The sequence below is a fragment of the Chaetodon auriga genome, chromosome 4 (genome assembly GCF_051107435.1).
Source record: "Chaetodon auriga isolate fChaAug3 chromosome 4, fChaAug3.hap1, whole genome shotgun sequence".
Lineage (NCBI taxonomy): Eukaryota > Metazoa > Chordata > Actinopteri > Chaetodontiformes > Chaetodontidae > Chaetodon > Chaetodon auriga.
The window spans coordinates 12,376,091-12,393,232 of NC_135077.1; the positions used below are offsets into that span (position 1 = coordinate 12,376,091).

Here is a 17,142-nt window from a genome sequence, read left to right on the forward strand (position 1 = left end):
GAGTCAAGTATATGTATATATTTTAATAGAACTGTGCACTACATAAATAACGTACAGACTAGCTCTAACAACAGGTCGATGAACTGTTTTTCGATTGACAGAAACATTGATTTGAAAAAAAAAAAAAAAAAAAAAGTTTGCCAAATACTTACTAATTCCACAAAACACCAAATGTTTCAAGTTCTGCTTTTTACAACTCGTTTGAATGTTTTAACAATTTAGGCTAAGTCACTATAAGAATTTAAAAAAGGACTCAAATTTGACTATTTTGCTTTATAAATGACATAATGATATATTCTGAAAATATCATAAAACAAGTGAATGACAAACAGTCCTTTATTCATCAAGCTGTTTTCAAAATTCAGCCTTAATGAATGTTTCAAAACATCCTGGTTAAACTACAAAGAAACAATGTGAGAGGAAGATGCTTTCCCTGATCAGCCCACAAAGATCACACCTGCCAGTTTTATAGCATTGTATTTTATTGAGTTAGTTGACCCAAAATAGTTTCTTGATGGAGAGACAGTACTTGTTTCACGTATAATTACATTTTTCTTTTACATAAACTCCACAAAAATATTTTTGATAGAAACTCATTGAATCCACAGAAGGCAGTGATTGCGGCTTACAGACTACATGTATTCAACTAAAGTAGGAAAGTAATGTTGAAGTACTTCTACCTCACTGGAGTATTTTCATGTTAAACTTCTACTTACTTCACTACCTTTCAGAACATACAGCCTGTAGTTATCCTCCCGACCTGCTGGTGGCAGTAGAGCATAAAGCAGTTAAAATAGCAGCCGGTGTTAACGGCGCCAGCAGTCTGTATTTCCTGTTTTACATGATCGGTGTGAGTGTTGAGGAGGTGAGTTAAATACTTATAGTTTTGTCTTATACTCGCTGGTCTATTGTTAGTCCGAACCGATGTGGCAGGTGATAGCTAACTATGGATTATGTTCATGTTAGACACCACTGTGTTTCACCATTTTAAAAACACAAGCAACAATTAGCTACATGGCTAGCTGCTGCTAGGCTAACGTTATGAATGAATGCAGCCAACGTTCAGCTAACGCATGCTTGAAGTAGAAGTATTCAGATCCTTTAGTTAAATACTAATACCACACTTTGAGAGGACTCCAGCACAACTAAAAGTCCTCCGTTGAAAATCTCACTTGGGCAAAAAAATATGTATTATCAGCAAAAGTATCGAGAGTAAAAGTACTCATAGGGCAGTGAACTGTTCCCTGTCAGGGTATTACTACTATATGTGATGTTTTGGGATTAATAGTACTGCTGCATTAATGTGTATGTTGCATTTCGCTGCTGTACATGTTCAAGGTTAACTTATTTGAACTACTTGATATACTGTTGGCTAACTTAATTTACAGCAATGCATCATATTCTATAAGATCATCATGTGTTTTGTAGTGCGGCTGTCCTGTGAGAACCATGTATCTCAAAAACAGCCTGTTTTCAGCTTTGTGATGATGTATTTTCCAGCTAATCCAAGAGGTTTTTAAAATAGTTTGTTTAGCTGAAGAAAGAAGGATAATTTTCTCAATCCTTAAAGGAAAACTTTTTGACTCATGGAAGTGAACCTGCTCTCTTGTTGTTTCATCAGACTCCACCATGGATATCAGACCAAACCACACGATTTACATCAACAATATAAATGATAAAGTCAAGAAAGAAGGTAAGTGTACATTAAGTCACCCTGTGTGGCTTTCAGTGTGAATTTATAAAGCAATACACATTCATGATGCCAAACCATTTGATCAGCCTTTGTGTTGAGCAAATAGCGCTGTACTAATGTAGCAATGAAACTGCCTGGAAATTATTTATTATTTATTGTTTTTATGTTTTTATCAGTATTCAGGTTCAAGTTTGGTAAACCTTCTCTCTCATTAATTCATTCCATGAGCCCCGATGCTCTGTGCATGTTAAGCTCTTTTACTCCTGCCGTCCTAATCCATCATCGAGGTCAAGATGCCGTTGGGTTGTTAATAACTTCTGCAACTTACAATTATTATTTCATTACTGATTAAGCTACCTGCTGGTCTCTCAATTCTCTTTGTATAAAACTCAACTTGTCAGTGTCTCTGGGCAAACTACGTAATGAAGACCCTGTTTCTAAATGACCTTAAACATTTCTGTGCAAATGTCTTACATAAACACAGATACCATGATGTGCTGATATCAGCCATGCTGTGCTGATGTTTTGGTTTGGTACAATTTTGTCAAGAAGTTTGATTTGGTTCTAGACAAACAGGCTGACATCACTAAAAGTTATCACGTAAGCGTCGTCTCATGGGTTGTGTAGTTGCAGTTGGATGTGGTGTCTCAGCCATCTGAGAGTTTGTGTTGATCTCTTCTTCTCCTCGTCTTCCTCTTGCAGAGCTGAAGCGTTCGCTCTACGCGCTCTTCTCTCAGTTCGGTCAGATAGTTGAAATTGTGGCCATGAAGACCATGAAGATGAGGGGACAGGCCTTCGTCATCTTCAAAGAGCTCACTGCTGCCACCAATGCGCTGAGGCAACTCCAGGGCTTCCCCTTCTACAACAAGCCCATGGTAGGATGAGCTTAGTGATTCTGTGTCTTCACTCTAGTCTTCGTTCTCCTCTCTGAATGAGGCTGGGCTTGTGGTGACTGATGTGCTGTTCTTTTCCAGAGGATACAGTACGCAAAGACCGACTCTGAGGTCATTTCCAAGATGAAAGGCACGTACGGTGACAAGGAGAAAAAGAAGGAGAAGAAGAAGAAAGCTCAGGAGCCGCCATCCAGCCTAACAAAGAAACCAGCAGCGGTGAGTGACGCCTCTGTGAGCAACATCAAGTTCAGTGAAACATCAGAGAGGCAGCCATCAGTCAGTCATTTTCTCTGCGCACATGTGGTCTAACTGTAAGAGAGGTGCTCTAACGTTTTGTTTTAAGAACCCATCTATTAAATGATCACAACAGTGGTTTTGTACATTTGAATGAATTCGTTACAAATTTCATATACAGAACACACTGTTGATCATTTTTCAAAGCAAGATCTTTGAATCATTTACTGCTTTCTCCCTTCCTGGCAGCCTTTCGTTTCCGATCATTTCAGGACTTTATTAAACTTTTACACTTTCATTACACTCAAACAGATTAAAAAGCTACAGATAGACAGACAGTTTTCGCTACGCAGACGGGCTGAGCAGTGACTGAGCGTCCAGTATTTCCTCTGAGTTACTGCCCAGACCTGGTCTGGTCTGGACTTTGATGGGAAAAATTACAACCCTGTTTCCAAAAAAGCTGGGACGCTGTGTAAAATGTAAATAGAAACGGAATGTGATGATTTGCAAAACACTGAAACCCAGTATTTAATTGAAAATGGGACAAAGACAACATGTCAAATGTTGAAACTGAGAAAATTCATGTTTTGAAAATGCCAGCAACATTTTTCAGAAAGTTGGGACAGGCTCATGTTTAGCACTCTGCTGCATTGCCTCTTCTTTTAACAACACTCTGTAAGGGTTTGGGAGCTGAGGAGATCAACTGATGTCATTTTGAAAGGGGAATGTTTTTCCATTGCTGCCAGTTTTATGTTTCATAATGCACCAAACATTTTCAATGAGTGACAAGTTGGGACTGCAGACAGGCCAGTTCAGCACCTGGACTCTTTTACTACAGAGCCATGCTGTTGGAGTATGTGCAGACTGTGGCTTGGCATCGTCTTGCTGAAATAAGCAAGGCCTTCCCTGAAAAAGACGTCGTCAACTTGGCAGCATAGGTTTCTCCAAAACCTGTATTTCTGGCTCTGCATTAATGGGGACGTCACAAATGTCATATTTTTTATGACTGGAGGAGAATATGCAGCTACATTAATGCTATGTATTAAATGCAATACTTTATTAGTTTCTATCTATATTTGAACTGCATTACCACAATGATAATATATAATTTGATTTTTGGTGTACATGTTGTTCACTGCCATCACTTGTGTTTGTTGTTTGCAGGGATCAGCAGCACCTGTGCACTCTCCTGCAGTACAGGTAAGATGCTTTACATATAATAACATCAGTGTGTCCAGCCAGTGTTACAAAATGAGTGTCCACACCAACACTGTGCACACACAGGCGAGTTTCTCAACATCTGATGCTCTGACAGAGCCCTCAGAAACTAAACCATGTGCAGAGATCATGATGGTAGAACTGCAGGTCACTGATCCATTTGGCAGTTTCTAATCTCAGCAGCAGCTAAAGTAACAGTGGAAAAACAAATTATGTTTTTTTGTAGAAAGCAAACAAAGCACGTATACTTTCCACCAACTTGCACAGACTTTTTTAGCCTTTGACCGTCAGGAAGAAACAAACAAAAGATTGATCAGCCTCTCTGTTGTCCTCTCAGGTGCCGGACAACCCACCAAACTACATCCTGTTCCTCAATAACTTGCCTGAAGAGACCAATGAGATGATGCTCTCCATGCTGTTCAACCAGTGAGTTCCCTCTCAGGACTTCGTGTTGCTGTTTCATACAGAGAGCGAGTGTGTTGACAGTTTTTGTTTTTCCTCTGCAGGTTTCCTGGTTTCAAAGAAGTGCGGCTCGTCCCGGGGAAGCACGACATCGCCTTTGTGGAGTTCGAAAGTGACACGCAGGCGGGCGTGGCTAAAGATGCACTGCAGGGCTTCAGAATCACAGCGACCTGCGCCATGAAGATCACGTACGCCAAGAAGTAGATCCCAAGTTTGATCACTGGACACAAAGAGACTCAGAGTGGGAGAGGGGCGGTCCCTGGATTTCCGTGGTGTTTTCAGATCCTTTTGATTTTTGTAAATCCCACAGAGCTTTTTTTGAATTTCTTTTGTTGGTTTGGTAAATTTTTTGCTGTCATTAATAAGGTCGAGCAAAACAAAATCTACATCTTGTTTTGTAAAATAAAATTCTTTTGCATAATTGTTGTCTTAGATGTGTTTCCTCTTTGATCTTCAGAAACAAATATCCGTTTTTACACAGGCTGACTTTTGATATTAATGATATAAAATAATACTGTAAATGTTAGATGATATCTGTCTCTCAGTACTTGCTGATTTCCTGTCTGCGGCTCTCAGCTCTGCCCATTGGTTACTAAGTTTAATGTTTATAAAGCTTCAGTAATCTCCTCAAACAGCTACATTTTGTCAAACAGAAGGAAATGGTGCATTTTGGGGGGAGTATTTTCAGTGGTGGATTAGTCCAGGTTTGGTATAGTGAGTGTTTGTGGCAGCAGTACGGTGTATGTGGGACATGGGAATGAAGGAACGTGTCAGCCAGTGCGATGGTGGCTCACTGATGTGTTTTTAATGGAGCTCTATGGCTCAGAGGAAGAAGATCCATCAGGCTGTGGTACGCATACTTGTTGGTAGATGCGTTCAATGTTTATGATATAGTGCGTGATATTGCCAGATTTATAGTTTAAGGTTTATTTAAGACGGCTGTCCTTGAATCTCCAGTTAAGACAAGCTTTTTAGGGACGTTTATCTGCTTGTGTCTCGCTCTGACATTTGACGACCATCTATAAAACTTTTTATCACACGTCACACATTCCAAATCCAAAATATTAATTTATGTCGTCTTAAATACTAAAACTCAGAAATATTGTTGAAACATTGTATTAAAATTAGAATAACCTGTGAAAAGCTGTACTACATGTATACACAAACAAGACTTCAAACTGCATTTTAGATCCGTTTCAGTCGTATTTCTTCCAGCTGTCATTGATCTGTGTCATTTCAACAGTTGGTCATCATTTGTCCTGCTGGCTATGAGATCCATATTTCACCTTGTCGACTGACAGCAGCAACATCAGTGTCATTTTCAGCTGGTATATGTGTATGGCCAGAGGAGAGTTATTGATCAGCAGGCAGCAGCACGAGCCCAGACAACAACACTTCATCACTAAGTGGACTGTTAATGAGCAGGCAGATCACAACATGGCTTTATGGGCCATGAGAGGAGAGGAAGTTATTTATTGGTGGATACGCTCACAGTAATGAGAGAAGGGGTTTAATTTAGCATGAAGTGATTGTATAGACTTGTGGTGATGGCTGAATGTTCTTGCCACCGCAGAGGTTGTTTTTCACGGGAGGATCAGATCAGCCTGTACTGTCGAGACCTCCGTGTTCCAGCTCTCATTGAGACTGCACACAGTGTGTACTGTTTGCAGTAAAATATGGAGGTGAAGCCGGTGGTCACATGCAAACACATGTACATAATAAAAATAATAAACCAAAATTCAGTTACGTAAACTGTTATGTGGAACCTGTGATACATCCTGCATTAATTCATGCATTGAATCATTGTGAGTCATGCAATCGTTAAACCATTACTGAGTATATGATTTGTACCCTTACCTTACCAAAATATTTTGTTCCTGTTGCGTAACAAAGAACACTGCGTGCCAAGCGAAGTACAGCGAGCAGCGCGAAGGAAGAAAGAGTCAGTGGACAGCAGTCATTGTTGCTGCAGCTCTGTCTGAGGCAGGAAACAGGTGAGAAACACCTGAGAGGACACATGGAAACAGATGACATCACTTTAATATCTTGTTTACGGGATCAGTGAAGAGTGTGCACCTCTGACCACACCCAACAGTGATGTCACAGTGTACTGACACACCCTGGAGTGGTAAACATGCCTGCTAAACATCACCATGTTTACGTCGCTGTGAGCGTGTTAGCATGCTGATGTTAGCATTTAGCTCAACGCACCACTGTGCTGGCTCAGAGCTGCTGACATGGCTGCAGACTGCTAAAACCACATTAATCACAAATTAAGCAACTTGTGAGAAATCTCTGGAATAACATTTGTCAAATAAATTCAAGTTTATCAGCGAGCACAGTCTGGGTTGACTCAGCTGTACCACCATCACTCTGCTGAAAGGGATTGTTGTGGTCAGGAGTATTTTTGTTCAGACGAATCCATCACAGGAACAAATGATGGATGCGTCCCCAGATGTCAACATCTCGTATCAGCCAGATGATGACTGAGTGTGAGTGTGAGCGTTCATTCCAGCCGTGAAACCGAACAGCTATGATTCAGGTGTTTTTACAGCAGTGGTCCCAAACCTGTTTGGCGTGTGACCCTCTATAGTAAATCAGTGTTTTCTCACACAGTGTCACAGCACAGGTGAGTGAGTTCAACCGAGGATTCATGTTCCCTTCTCCGATTCTTCCATTTGAATCATTTCTAGTGTCTGAAGTGATGAAACTATGCATGCTGTTTCTCAGCAAAAAGCAGCAGAACATAAAGTTTAAAGGAATAGTTTGGGAAGTGGACTTCCTGACCCTCCTGCAGAGAGCTAGATGAGAAGATTGATATCACTCGTATCTGTGCACAAAGTGTGGATCTGGATCTGGAAGGCTGTTAGCTTAGGATAAATACTGGAAGAAGGATGAGAAAGCCTGTCCAGCTCTGTCCAAAGCTAAAATATTCCCTTGAAGCCAGTTAACTACGAGCGTCTCTTCATCCTGATCTGTTTCCGTCTGACCAACATTTGTCTAAATGGGCTTCATTCCTGCCATTTGTAGAAAACATTGTTAAGCATGTTAATATGCTAACATGCCTGTTAGTAATAATGAGGATGATGGCACTCGAGGAAAAATCAGAGGATCATCAGAGTTAATAGAATTCAACCTGACACGAACATGAATGTCTGACCACATGTTATAATTATCCAACAGCTGTAAAGAGATTTCACTCAATAGCACAAATGTGACCTTTACGGTGGCGTTGGAGGAAAAGTCACTGGATCAACAAAACGCTCACGTATTGGGGACTCGCCTTGTGGGGACAAAACACGGGTCCCCATAATGTAAATTATTACATTCTGGGGTGAAGACTCGGGATGAGATTAGGTTTAAGTTAAGATTAGGTTTAAGTTAAGGTTTGGGTAAGGGTTAGAGTTAGGTCAGGGTAAGTCTCCAGGAAATAAATCTCTAGGTAAAGTCCCCAAAAAATGATGGAAATATGACTGTGTGTGTGTGTGTGTGTGTGTGTGTGTGTGTGTGTGTGTGTGCGCGTGTGTGTGTTGGGGGGGGGGGATGTCGTGAACGCTTCTCGGGTTCTTTGGCTCATTCAGAGGGTCGGAGCGCGCGGTGAAGCAGCTTCCTTCAGGTCTGTATCATTAATGGTTCTTTCTCTTGTCTTCTCTGAGCGTCGCCTCAGTGTCTCTGCTGTTCAGACTTCATGTCATTTTGTCTCTTGAGCGCAGCTGTTTAATAGTTAAATGTTGAGAATCACAAGCGGATTGAAACCTGAACGTCGGATTTCGCTCATTAAATGTGGATTTTCGCCTGAAAAAACTTTGTCCTTTTTGAAATATCGTTTGTTGTTTGAGGTGATGACACGTCTATAAAAACTGTGCGGAAAATATGTTTAATTCTGCGTGATTCAGCACGTGCGTCCTGTAGAAATACCTGGTCTCAGACTTCAGCTGTTGCACTGATCTTCACTGCTCTCATGTGTTTGGTGAGCCGATTTTTTTTTTTAAATTTTTTTTATTGTATTTTATTGTATTGTTTTATTTATTTATTTATTTATTGAAATAGTAGCTTGTCTCCGACTATGCCGCCTATTGTTTCTAACCCCGAGGTAGATCCATAAGTGTGGTCTGGGAACCCCAACGGGTCCCAGAGAGAAATCAAGGGGTTAAAAGTTATATATAAGTATTGTATTCAGTATTATTTAGTCTGGCAGCTGAAATACTGAGGTCTCAATTATACAGCTGGATACTGTAGCTCTGCTTCAAATCTAACAACAGGTGGACAGAAACTACTCAAATCTATATTTAAAATGCTATAAATTGGAGTTGTTATATTTGGTGTTTATGCTTTTAAAATGACTGAAATTATTTAACAAAACAGTTGCAAATAAATGTTATTTCAATCAATTAATCGATGAATCCATCATTGCTGATTTGAAATAGATGTATAAAAAACAACTACAAGGTGACAACATACAAGATGCTCGTATACAGGCCAAACTGTTAATGTAAACTGTAAACAAGCACACACGTAAGAGTGCAAAGAGAGCTGGAATCAGTGGGTAATATGATGCTTATGGAACCATCATGCATACATACACTGCACATATATGCATGCACATATGTACACACGTAATATGTATAATTTACTGGTTCGCTGACTGGTGCCTCTATGGATGCCTGTTCATGCCATGAAAATAAATGAATGCAAGAAAGATAAGAAAAATAACTAGCAGCATTGTAATGAATCATAATTCAACCTAATTCCAATTATCAAAAATGAATCAGAAATATAACAGCATCTGCAAAGATCTCTGTTTCTTCTCTGTGGCAGCAGTTGTGGTGATAAACAGTCACTGCAGGTGTGTGTCTGGACTTCACTTCCCAGAGATCCAAACAATGCTGCTTGTGTGACGCCGATCTTTCCTTTGATTGTTCAGCCTTAATAACCATTTATTCACAACTCTAGCGGAGAGCAGAAATAACAGAACACTGCTTCACAAACTGTGAATGTCGCCACAAACACAGAGTTAGTAACACTGCAAATACCTTCGAGGGCTTTCATCAGTGGGTCACAGGCTTCATCACCACTATGTAACCTCATTAATTTCAATGAAAAAGCTTCAAAATTCTTACTTGACAGCATCAAAATGATCAATAACAATTAATCATCCCGAAATGAACTTCATGTATTGATTTTCCTTGCATGAGAAGACTTCCACACGGGTCAATTTGGGGAAGTCCTGACATACGACCGACAGCCGCTGTGAATCTGTTATTGAAAAACAACTGAACGTGTCCGTCAGCTGACCAGCGATGATTAATTGACCTGCCGCATTAAAAAGTGAATTTATTTTAAACCCTCCTGCTGTAGAGTGTCATCCACTGACTCCTGCCACCTTTTCATTTGAAAATACTGATCACTTATAAAAACAGACTGAAGCAGCTGACAGGATAAAATTCTCTTGTGTCTGACAGTAAAAGAGGTTTTCCGATGTCAGAGCTGAGATGCAACATTCCCCAACCTGAGCACGAATCTAACAAGTGGACTTCATGAACACTGTATCCAGGCAACAACGTCAGCAAAACTATGAAAATGATGCCCCTAAAAACTCAGATCCAATATTTGTGGAGTTACACTGAGCAACCAAAGAGCCGTCTGTCTGTCAAACACTAAATCTAGAGCCAATATGTGTGTGTGAGAGGCCCTGAGATACAGGTGTGACCTGTTCAGGCTGTTCGTGTCCAGCCCCCTTCAACAGGATGTTACATCATAAGAGATAATGTGTATTTTTCTTATTGTGAACAAATCAAACCAGCAATGAATGTGTTGACCAACAAGTACTATGTGTGTGTATCACAGCCTTCCTCTGTGTCATAGAGCTCCATTAAAAAGACTTCAGAGAGCCACACTGTTGCACTGGCTGACATGTTCCTTCATTACCATGCACACACACACACACAAACACACACACACACACACACACACACACACACACACACACACACACATTTATTTTGAAGGATAAATCATCAAAGTGCTCAGAAAAAAGGAACTTTGAAAATGAACAACTCCATCTGCGGATCATGTGATTCGATCGAAAGCTCCAGAACAGCTGATAAATGGATCTGATCTTGTTGTCTGAATGTTATTTATTTTGTTTGGGATAGAAGTGATAACTTGCTGTCTTTTTGTTTCCCATGCCACCCCTGCAGACGCTCATATCTGAGCCTGCTGACCTGATCCAAAATGGCCAACCAGACCAATGGCAGCTTGACTCTGACAGACTACTTCCTGGCCAGTGACGGTGTGGACTATGAGATTCCTCTGGACGAGATCCCGGACATCACGCGGGGTCTCGCCTTCTTCGTGGCCACCATTGTGATCGCAGTGGTTCTGGTGGGCATCATGTTGGTCTGTGGCGTGGGAAACTGTCTGTTCATCGCCAGCCTCGCCCGCTACAAGCAGCTCCGTAACCTGACCAACCTGCTGATCGCCAACCTCGCCGTGTCGGACGTGCTGGTGGCGGTGGTGTGCTGCCCTTTCCTGCTGGACTACTACGTGGTGAAGCAGCTGTCATGGGATCACGGCCTGCTGCTCTGCGCCTCCACCAACTACCTGCGCACCGTCTCGCTCTACGTGTCCACCAACGCACTGCTGGCCATCGCTGTGGACAGGTGAGTCCAGCTGCACACCCATCAGACACAGAGCTGTCCAGGTTTACTCGTCCGGGTTTTTGATGTTTGCATGAAGCTTTTAGTTAGTTTTCAATATATCTCAAGTATTACTTTAAAGAGTTACATGTGATCTGGTGGAGAATTAGGTCATGGGTCAAACAACAATTTATACGAGTTGTCCTGAACTCCTGAATAGTAAGTTGTAACGGCAATATTCTTCTCAACATTTCATTTTTTCTACAATCTGACACACATTTGTAAGAGCTTTATTTTATAGTTGATTGCCAAATTCTTGGCTTGTAGGCTTATGTTGCATGAACTGTCAGAACTCTTAAACACATCATACAACTGCAAACACATTCAGACCACAGATGCATATTTCACCTTTTGTTTGATCATGTTAAATGTCAAGGCTTTCGGCACCACAGCAACATGATGTATTTAAATAGAAATGTTGAGTATTTTTAAAAGTACTTTTTGCAGCACTTTCCATTGAACACACTCTTCACAGACAGTGAAGAGTTGGGAGCAAATAAAACAAAAAAATTACTGTTTTCTGCTCTGATGCCCTTATCAGCAGGCCGAAGTTACAACACAGGCAGACAAACATGATAAAAGTGTTCAATGCTCCAATACTCAGGACGTAAAAAGAGAGAAATGACAATAAAACATTCAAATAGAGGATAGTAAAGTAGAATAAACAAGTTAAAATGCAGGTAAAGAAGCAGGAATCACTGTTGAAAAATTATATGATGAGGCAGCACTGTTGGTGAAAAGACACAGGAAATGACCAGCGGTCTCCTGACGGGGCACTGACACCGGAAAAGTCATTATTGCTCTGGCTGCTAGAGGGTGCTGTCAGCTTGTGGCTGTGGGGCATTTGCTGAGATGAGATGACTGCTGGTGTCATTTTGCTCTAGATTACATGCAACAAAGGTCCCTGGCAGCACTGACACAGAGCACAGGTCAGAGTCTTGAACCCCTGGACTGCTAGGATGCTCCTCTTTAGCTCTGATGATCCCTGAAAACACTCCAGTATTTTCCAGACTGTTCAAACTCAGCCTCCACTGTAAATTTTAAAGTCTTAAAAACATCAGTTCGGCCCAGTCAGACACATGACCGATCAATAGGAGTGTTCAGATTTTCTTATTGCTGAGTCGTAATAAAGATTGAATCATTGCTGTACGTTTGGTTGCTCCTCTCATATTTAATATTTTAGGCAGCGACTAACCTGAAGATAAAAATGATATCTGATATTTGCCAGAAGAACCACACGTGTGAACAAACCAGCCTAAATGAAGAATCGACTTGCTGCCTGACTGACTTCAAGAAATCTTCCTTTTGAGGACATTATTGTCGTCACACATCATCGAACTGATGCGTTAATCTTGCCTGTCCCCCTCTGTTCACACCCCTGTGTCTGTCTGATTATCTGTTTACCTTCATTTCACAGTAAATCATGTCTGGATTTGGAAGCTTATTGATCAGGTCTAACAGAGGCTTGTGACCTCTGCCTGTCTGTCAGTGTGTTCAGTGTGTAGTGATGCAGCAGTCAATACAAACAGGGTGAGGTATTTGAGCTGCTGCTGAAATTGACAATTAGACGGGGCCTAGACGAGGCGTAGACGGGACTGATGTATATATAGTATTATATTAACTATATGTATTAAGTATATACTGTACTTTGTGTGGCTTGTTCAAGTATATTTTTCAGAGTATTCTTTGCTTTGCTCTGCTGCATCAAGCAGAAATGAGCTCTTCGCTGCCCCCTGTGCTCAAAGGGGGAAAAGACCTGCTGCACCTGCTGTTAGCTCTGGTAATTGAAATATAAGGGATGATCACAGAAACTGATCCTTCTGGAGGGACATTTCACGATATCTGTCCTGTAATTGTAGAGATTCTATTACATTCAAGTGATTCTTAATCCCAGTTTCTCTGTACCTCCATTCACAGCACTCTTCCCTCCCCGCTTGTATGCGTGCAGGAAGAGCAGAGGGCCTTATTCTTGTTTTTTGTGATAATCAGAAGCAACAGCAAGACAGAAAACACTTCTCTCCTCTACATCTGCCGCAGTGCAGCAAACTGTGCACAAAACATGACCAGTTCCAGCTCCAGCTTCTCAAATGTGAAGCTCTGCTGCGTTTCCCTTGAATGGTTTGAATGTATCTGTAAAAATGTTGAGGTCTGGACTGTTGGTTGGACTAAACAAACACTGTGAAGGTGTCACTTTGGGCTCTGGTTCATTGTGACCACGTTTCTCACTATTTTACGCATGTTTACAAACCAAACAATCGATTCATGGAGAAAATAATCAGCAGATCAATCCTGAATACCAAAAGCTAAAATAAGACAGCTAATTTCGGCTGTATCTGTGACTACAAGACTAACAGTGAGGTCAGTCTCAGAATAACAGATCAAAATTCCCAAGTCAGTATGCCAACATAACAACTACCGCACAAACATGCTTACTTGCTAACATTAGCATGCAGCAGGCAGACTTCTGTTTGGCTGAACTGCGAAGGATCAGGTAACATTGTGCGGGAACATGATGGTCGTCCCCCATCCGACAGATCTCAGAACAGATCTCAGGACTCTGAGGACGATCTGACCGGATACATACTACTTGAATAAAAGCTGCTTCTGGTCTTTCCCTGAGTTTCTGAATCAAATTCATCATCAGCTGCAGCTCCACTCTGGGACCAGCAGCCCGATCCATTTATCATGGCTGGCACTGCCTATCATGTAGCATCTGCAGACAGGAAAGATGGATGATCTCTGTATATCTGGGACTGTTTAAATGGCTCCTGTTTCCCTGTTAAGTATTCACAGTCAGACATCTGGTAGCGTGTCTGATTGTGTTCCTCTCAGCTCTGGATCAAGGATACAGCAGTCCTGCAGCTAATTAATGCTAAATCTAACAAAAACCACACAAACAAGGCTCATATCAGGTTTTCTGCTTCGCCTCTACACCAGCAGTTGTAAACAGGCGTAAATCATCTTAAACAGCATCACCGTTATCATTCCCTTCAACAGCTCCTCCGCGGATATAAATTATACAGACAGCAGAGTGCTTCATGGGAAACAAGGCAGAATCTAATGATGTCTTGTTCACCAGCGTTTAAGAGACCACTTCAGACAGGTGTAACCGCTCATAGTTACTGTGCATCTTTCCAGGTTATACCTTTCATTATCACTATTACTGAAACCATTAGTTCATTGATTAATTGATGAAAATTAACCAGCAGCAATTTTGTTTGAGTCTTTTTTTTTTTTAAAGGAAAAAATGGCAAAATCTTTGTTCTTCCAGCTTCCACGGTAATGAGAATAAAGAGATCAGAAACGCTCCCACCTCTGCTCTTCATGAAGGACTGCCCACTCGAAAGCCTACAGATGCAATTTCATCCTTCCAAGTGTTTGATACTCAGAAGACGTGACCTACATTCAAGGAGATGCTCTCTTTCTGTCTGCAGGTACATGGCTATCCTGTACCCTCTGAGGCCTCGTATGAAGCACCAGACGGCGTACTGTGTCATCCTGACCGTTTGGATTGTCCCCATCTTCATCTCCATCCCCTCTGCCTACATGGCCTCTGAGACGACATACCCACATGTGAAAGGTCACACCTATAAGACCTTCTGTGCTCAGATCTGGCCTGTGGACCAGCAGGTTTACTACCGCTCCTACTTCCTCCTCATCTTCGCTCTGGAGTTCATTGGTCCGGTGACCATCATGGCTGTCTGCTACACCCAGATCTCCAGGGAGCTGTGGTTTAAGGATGTTCCAGGTTTCCAGACAGAGCAGATCCGGAAGAGGCTCCAGAGGCGTCGGAGGACGGTGGTGGTGCTGATTCTGGTGCTGGTCGCCTACGTTCTGTGCTGGGCGCCGTACTATGGCTTTGCCCTGCTGCGGGACTTTTACCCCACCCTCATATCCAGGGACAGGAACTCCCTCGTGGCCTTCTACATCATCGAGTGCATTGCCATGAGCAATGGGGTCATCAACACCCTCTGCTTTATGAGTGTCCGAAACAACAACAAGGACCTGAAGAAGGCTGTCAAGTTCCCACTGAGGCTGGTGACTTTGGTGGTCGCCAAGCCGATGGATGAGGGGGAGGCACGGACCTCCTCCCTCCGAGTGACAGAGGATGGGGAGGGAGCTCGGAGGCCAAACGTCTGATGGTACAAACAGCACACTGGATCTGCTGCAGCTTCAACGGAAACATCACATCAGAGTGGACCACAAAGTGGGATTTTCCACCCATATTTGAAGAGATGACAGCGTTTCCAACAAGCTTGGACAGTGGACAAAGCGTGCAGCTCGTACAGCGAAGAAGAAAGCGGTGGGGCCATGTTTGTAGTTTCAGGGCACAGGTTTCAGATATACCTGTATTTAAATGTTGGTTTCATTCTCATCCCAAGCAGACAGTAAATGCCCATGTGATCATGACCTGGAGATGCAAACAGCTGCTGGATAACAGGTGAAAAAATAACGGCTGTATTTCCACAATTAGGCTTGAAATGAGAAGCCACATGTGGGGCTACAAGCACACCCACTACTTTGCTTCATGTATGTGCAGTTCAACAAGTGAAGAATATGGCAGTATTGCATATGTGAAGAATAGAAATCATCAGACAGGTTAAAAAGAAAGGAAAAAGGACAAAGTCTGATGTGTGTACAGGTGTGTGGGTCTTTATCAACACTGTGTGCTGCTGCCTTCAGGTGTCTAATGAACTGCAGGTGACTTTTCATACAGTGTGAAGCAGCAACGGGTACTGGAGGAGTCACTGAGACTCATGCAGAGACAAACAGACTTTACTGACATTCCCACTAAATGTTCATGTTTAATTATAATGATTTTGTTACATTTTAATCACTATTCCTACATTGCTGGTATTTGCTTCAATTATTTAGTTTGCTGTTGTTGAGGTAAGTGGCATCAGATCGACACGTTTCCCACCAACATAAAAACAACTCACACCTTCTGCTCTGATTGAACTGTTCAGTACAGAAGCACAAAGTCTTGGTGTGTTTCCACTGATGGACAGACGTCCAGCTGGTTCTTCAGAATGTGGCTGATGGTTTGTTTTGGTGTTATTCTGCGTGTCGGACCTGTTCAAATCACAGACTGTAGCATGTTAACAGGACATTTTAATTAGTCGTGTCTGTGTGTCAGAGCTCTGAATCAGTCTGATTTTGTTTATTCAGAAAGAAAAATGAACAGGAAGTGGAATAAACATGACTTTTAATTCAACCACATTCAGACTGGATTTATCCCTTGAGGAGAGGTTGAGTCGGTTTAACAATGAGTACGTTAATCATGATAAACACTCAGAGATTTACTCCTTCCTACCCTTCTGTTCTGTATTCCTTTAAAAAAATCTTTCAGTGAAAACTTATTATTTCATTTGTTAGAGACGGCCTGCTTTCATCTTTTTATTTCAAGATATTTCTATTATTTTCTCAAAATAATCTAATGAAACATTGTAACCTGTAGTGCACAATGGAGCCAATAGGAAGCAATTTTGGATGCGGATGTTCTCAACTATTAACCACCACTGGTGGAAAGTAACTGACTACATTTGCTTGAATACTGAACTTATGTACAACTTTGATATACTTGTATTTTACTTCAGTGCTTCCATTTTAACTCACACTCCACAATTTCACAGGGAAATATTGTACTTTTATTTTATTTATCTGACAGCTGTAGTTACTCTTTCTAAAATGATACTTCCCGTCAGTGACGTTAATAATTAATAGCACAACATTAATAGTAATGTTATAGTGATAATGAAAACGATGACAACATGTATTGGCTGTTCTGCTGCAGTATGAGTACTGTAACTTTACTTTAAGTGCTTTTTGTTGATACTTTTTTTGCAGGACCAGGTGTGTTAAACATGTATGTGGTGACGGCGCTGTGAGGCTGAATCCGCTGCTCGTGTTGTTTTGACAGCCCGCGTTCAAACAGCAGCTCTGG

The 17,142-nt window shown here is 41.6% G+C and overlaps 2 protein-coding genes across 2 annotated transcripts; both read left to right on the forward strand.

The window, feature by feature from the left end:
- The first annotated feature begins 817 nt into the window (after positions 1-817).
- On the forward strand, positions 818-4,921 carry snrpb2 (small nuclear ribonucleoprotein polypeptide B2). The gene is made up of 7 exons (XM_076728568.1): positions 818-865; positions 1,622-1,693; positions 2,396-2,568; positions 2,668-2,802; positions 3,985-4,020; positions 4,376-4,464; positions 4,545-4,921. The coding sequence occupies exons 2-7, from the start codon at positions 1,630-1,632 to the stop codon at positions 4,702-4,704; spliced, it is 657 nt and encodes a 218-aa protein (XP_076584683.1). The 5' UTR covers positions 818-865; positions 1,622-1,629; the 3' UTR covers positions 4,705-4,921.
- Positions 4,922-10,734: 5,813 nt separating this feature from the next.
- Positions 10,735-15,338, forward strand: prokr1a (prokineticin receptor 1a). Its single transcript, XM_076727576.1, has 2 exons — positions 10,735-11,162; positions 14,633-15,338. The coding sequence occupies exons 1-2, from the start codon at positions 10,735-10,737 to the stop codon at positions 15,336-15,338; spliced, it is 1,134 nt and encodes a 377-aa protein (XP_076583691.1).
- The last annotated feature ends 1,804 nt before the right edge of the window (positions 15,339-17,142 follow it).

Excerpts from the sequence above, each read along its gene's own strand:
- prokr1a (XM_076727576.1), top strand. The coding sequence starts at position 10,735 with ATGGCCAACCAGACCAATGGCAGCTTGACTCTGACAGACTACTTCCTG. Across the intron at positions 11,163-14,632 it reads CTGGCCATCGCTGTGGACAG|GTACATGGCTATCCTGTACC; the intron begins GTGAGTCCAGCT and ends TTCTGTCTGCAG.
- snrpb2 (XM_076728568.1), top strand. The coding sequence starts at position 1,630 with ATGGATATCAGACCAAACCACACGATTTACATCAACAATATAAATGAT. Across the intron at positions 1,694-2,395 it reads TGATAAAGTCAAGAAAGAAG|AGCTGAAGCGTTCGCTCTAC; the intron begins GTAAGTGTACAT and ends TTCCTCTTGCAG. Across the intron at positions 2,569-2,667 it reads CCTTCTACAACAAGCCCATG|AGGATACAGTACGCAAAGAC; the intron begins GTAGGATGAGCT and ends GTTCTTTTCCAG.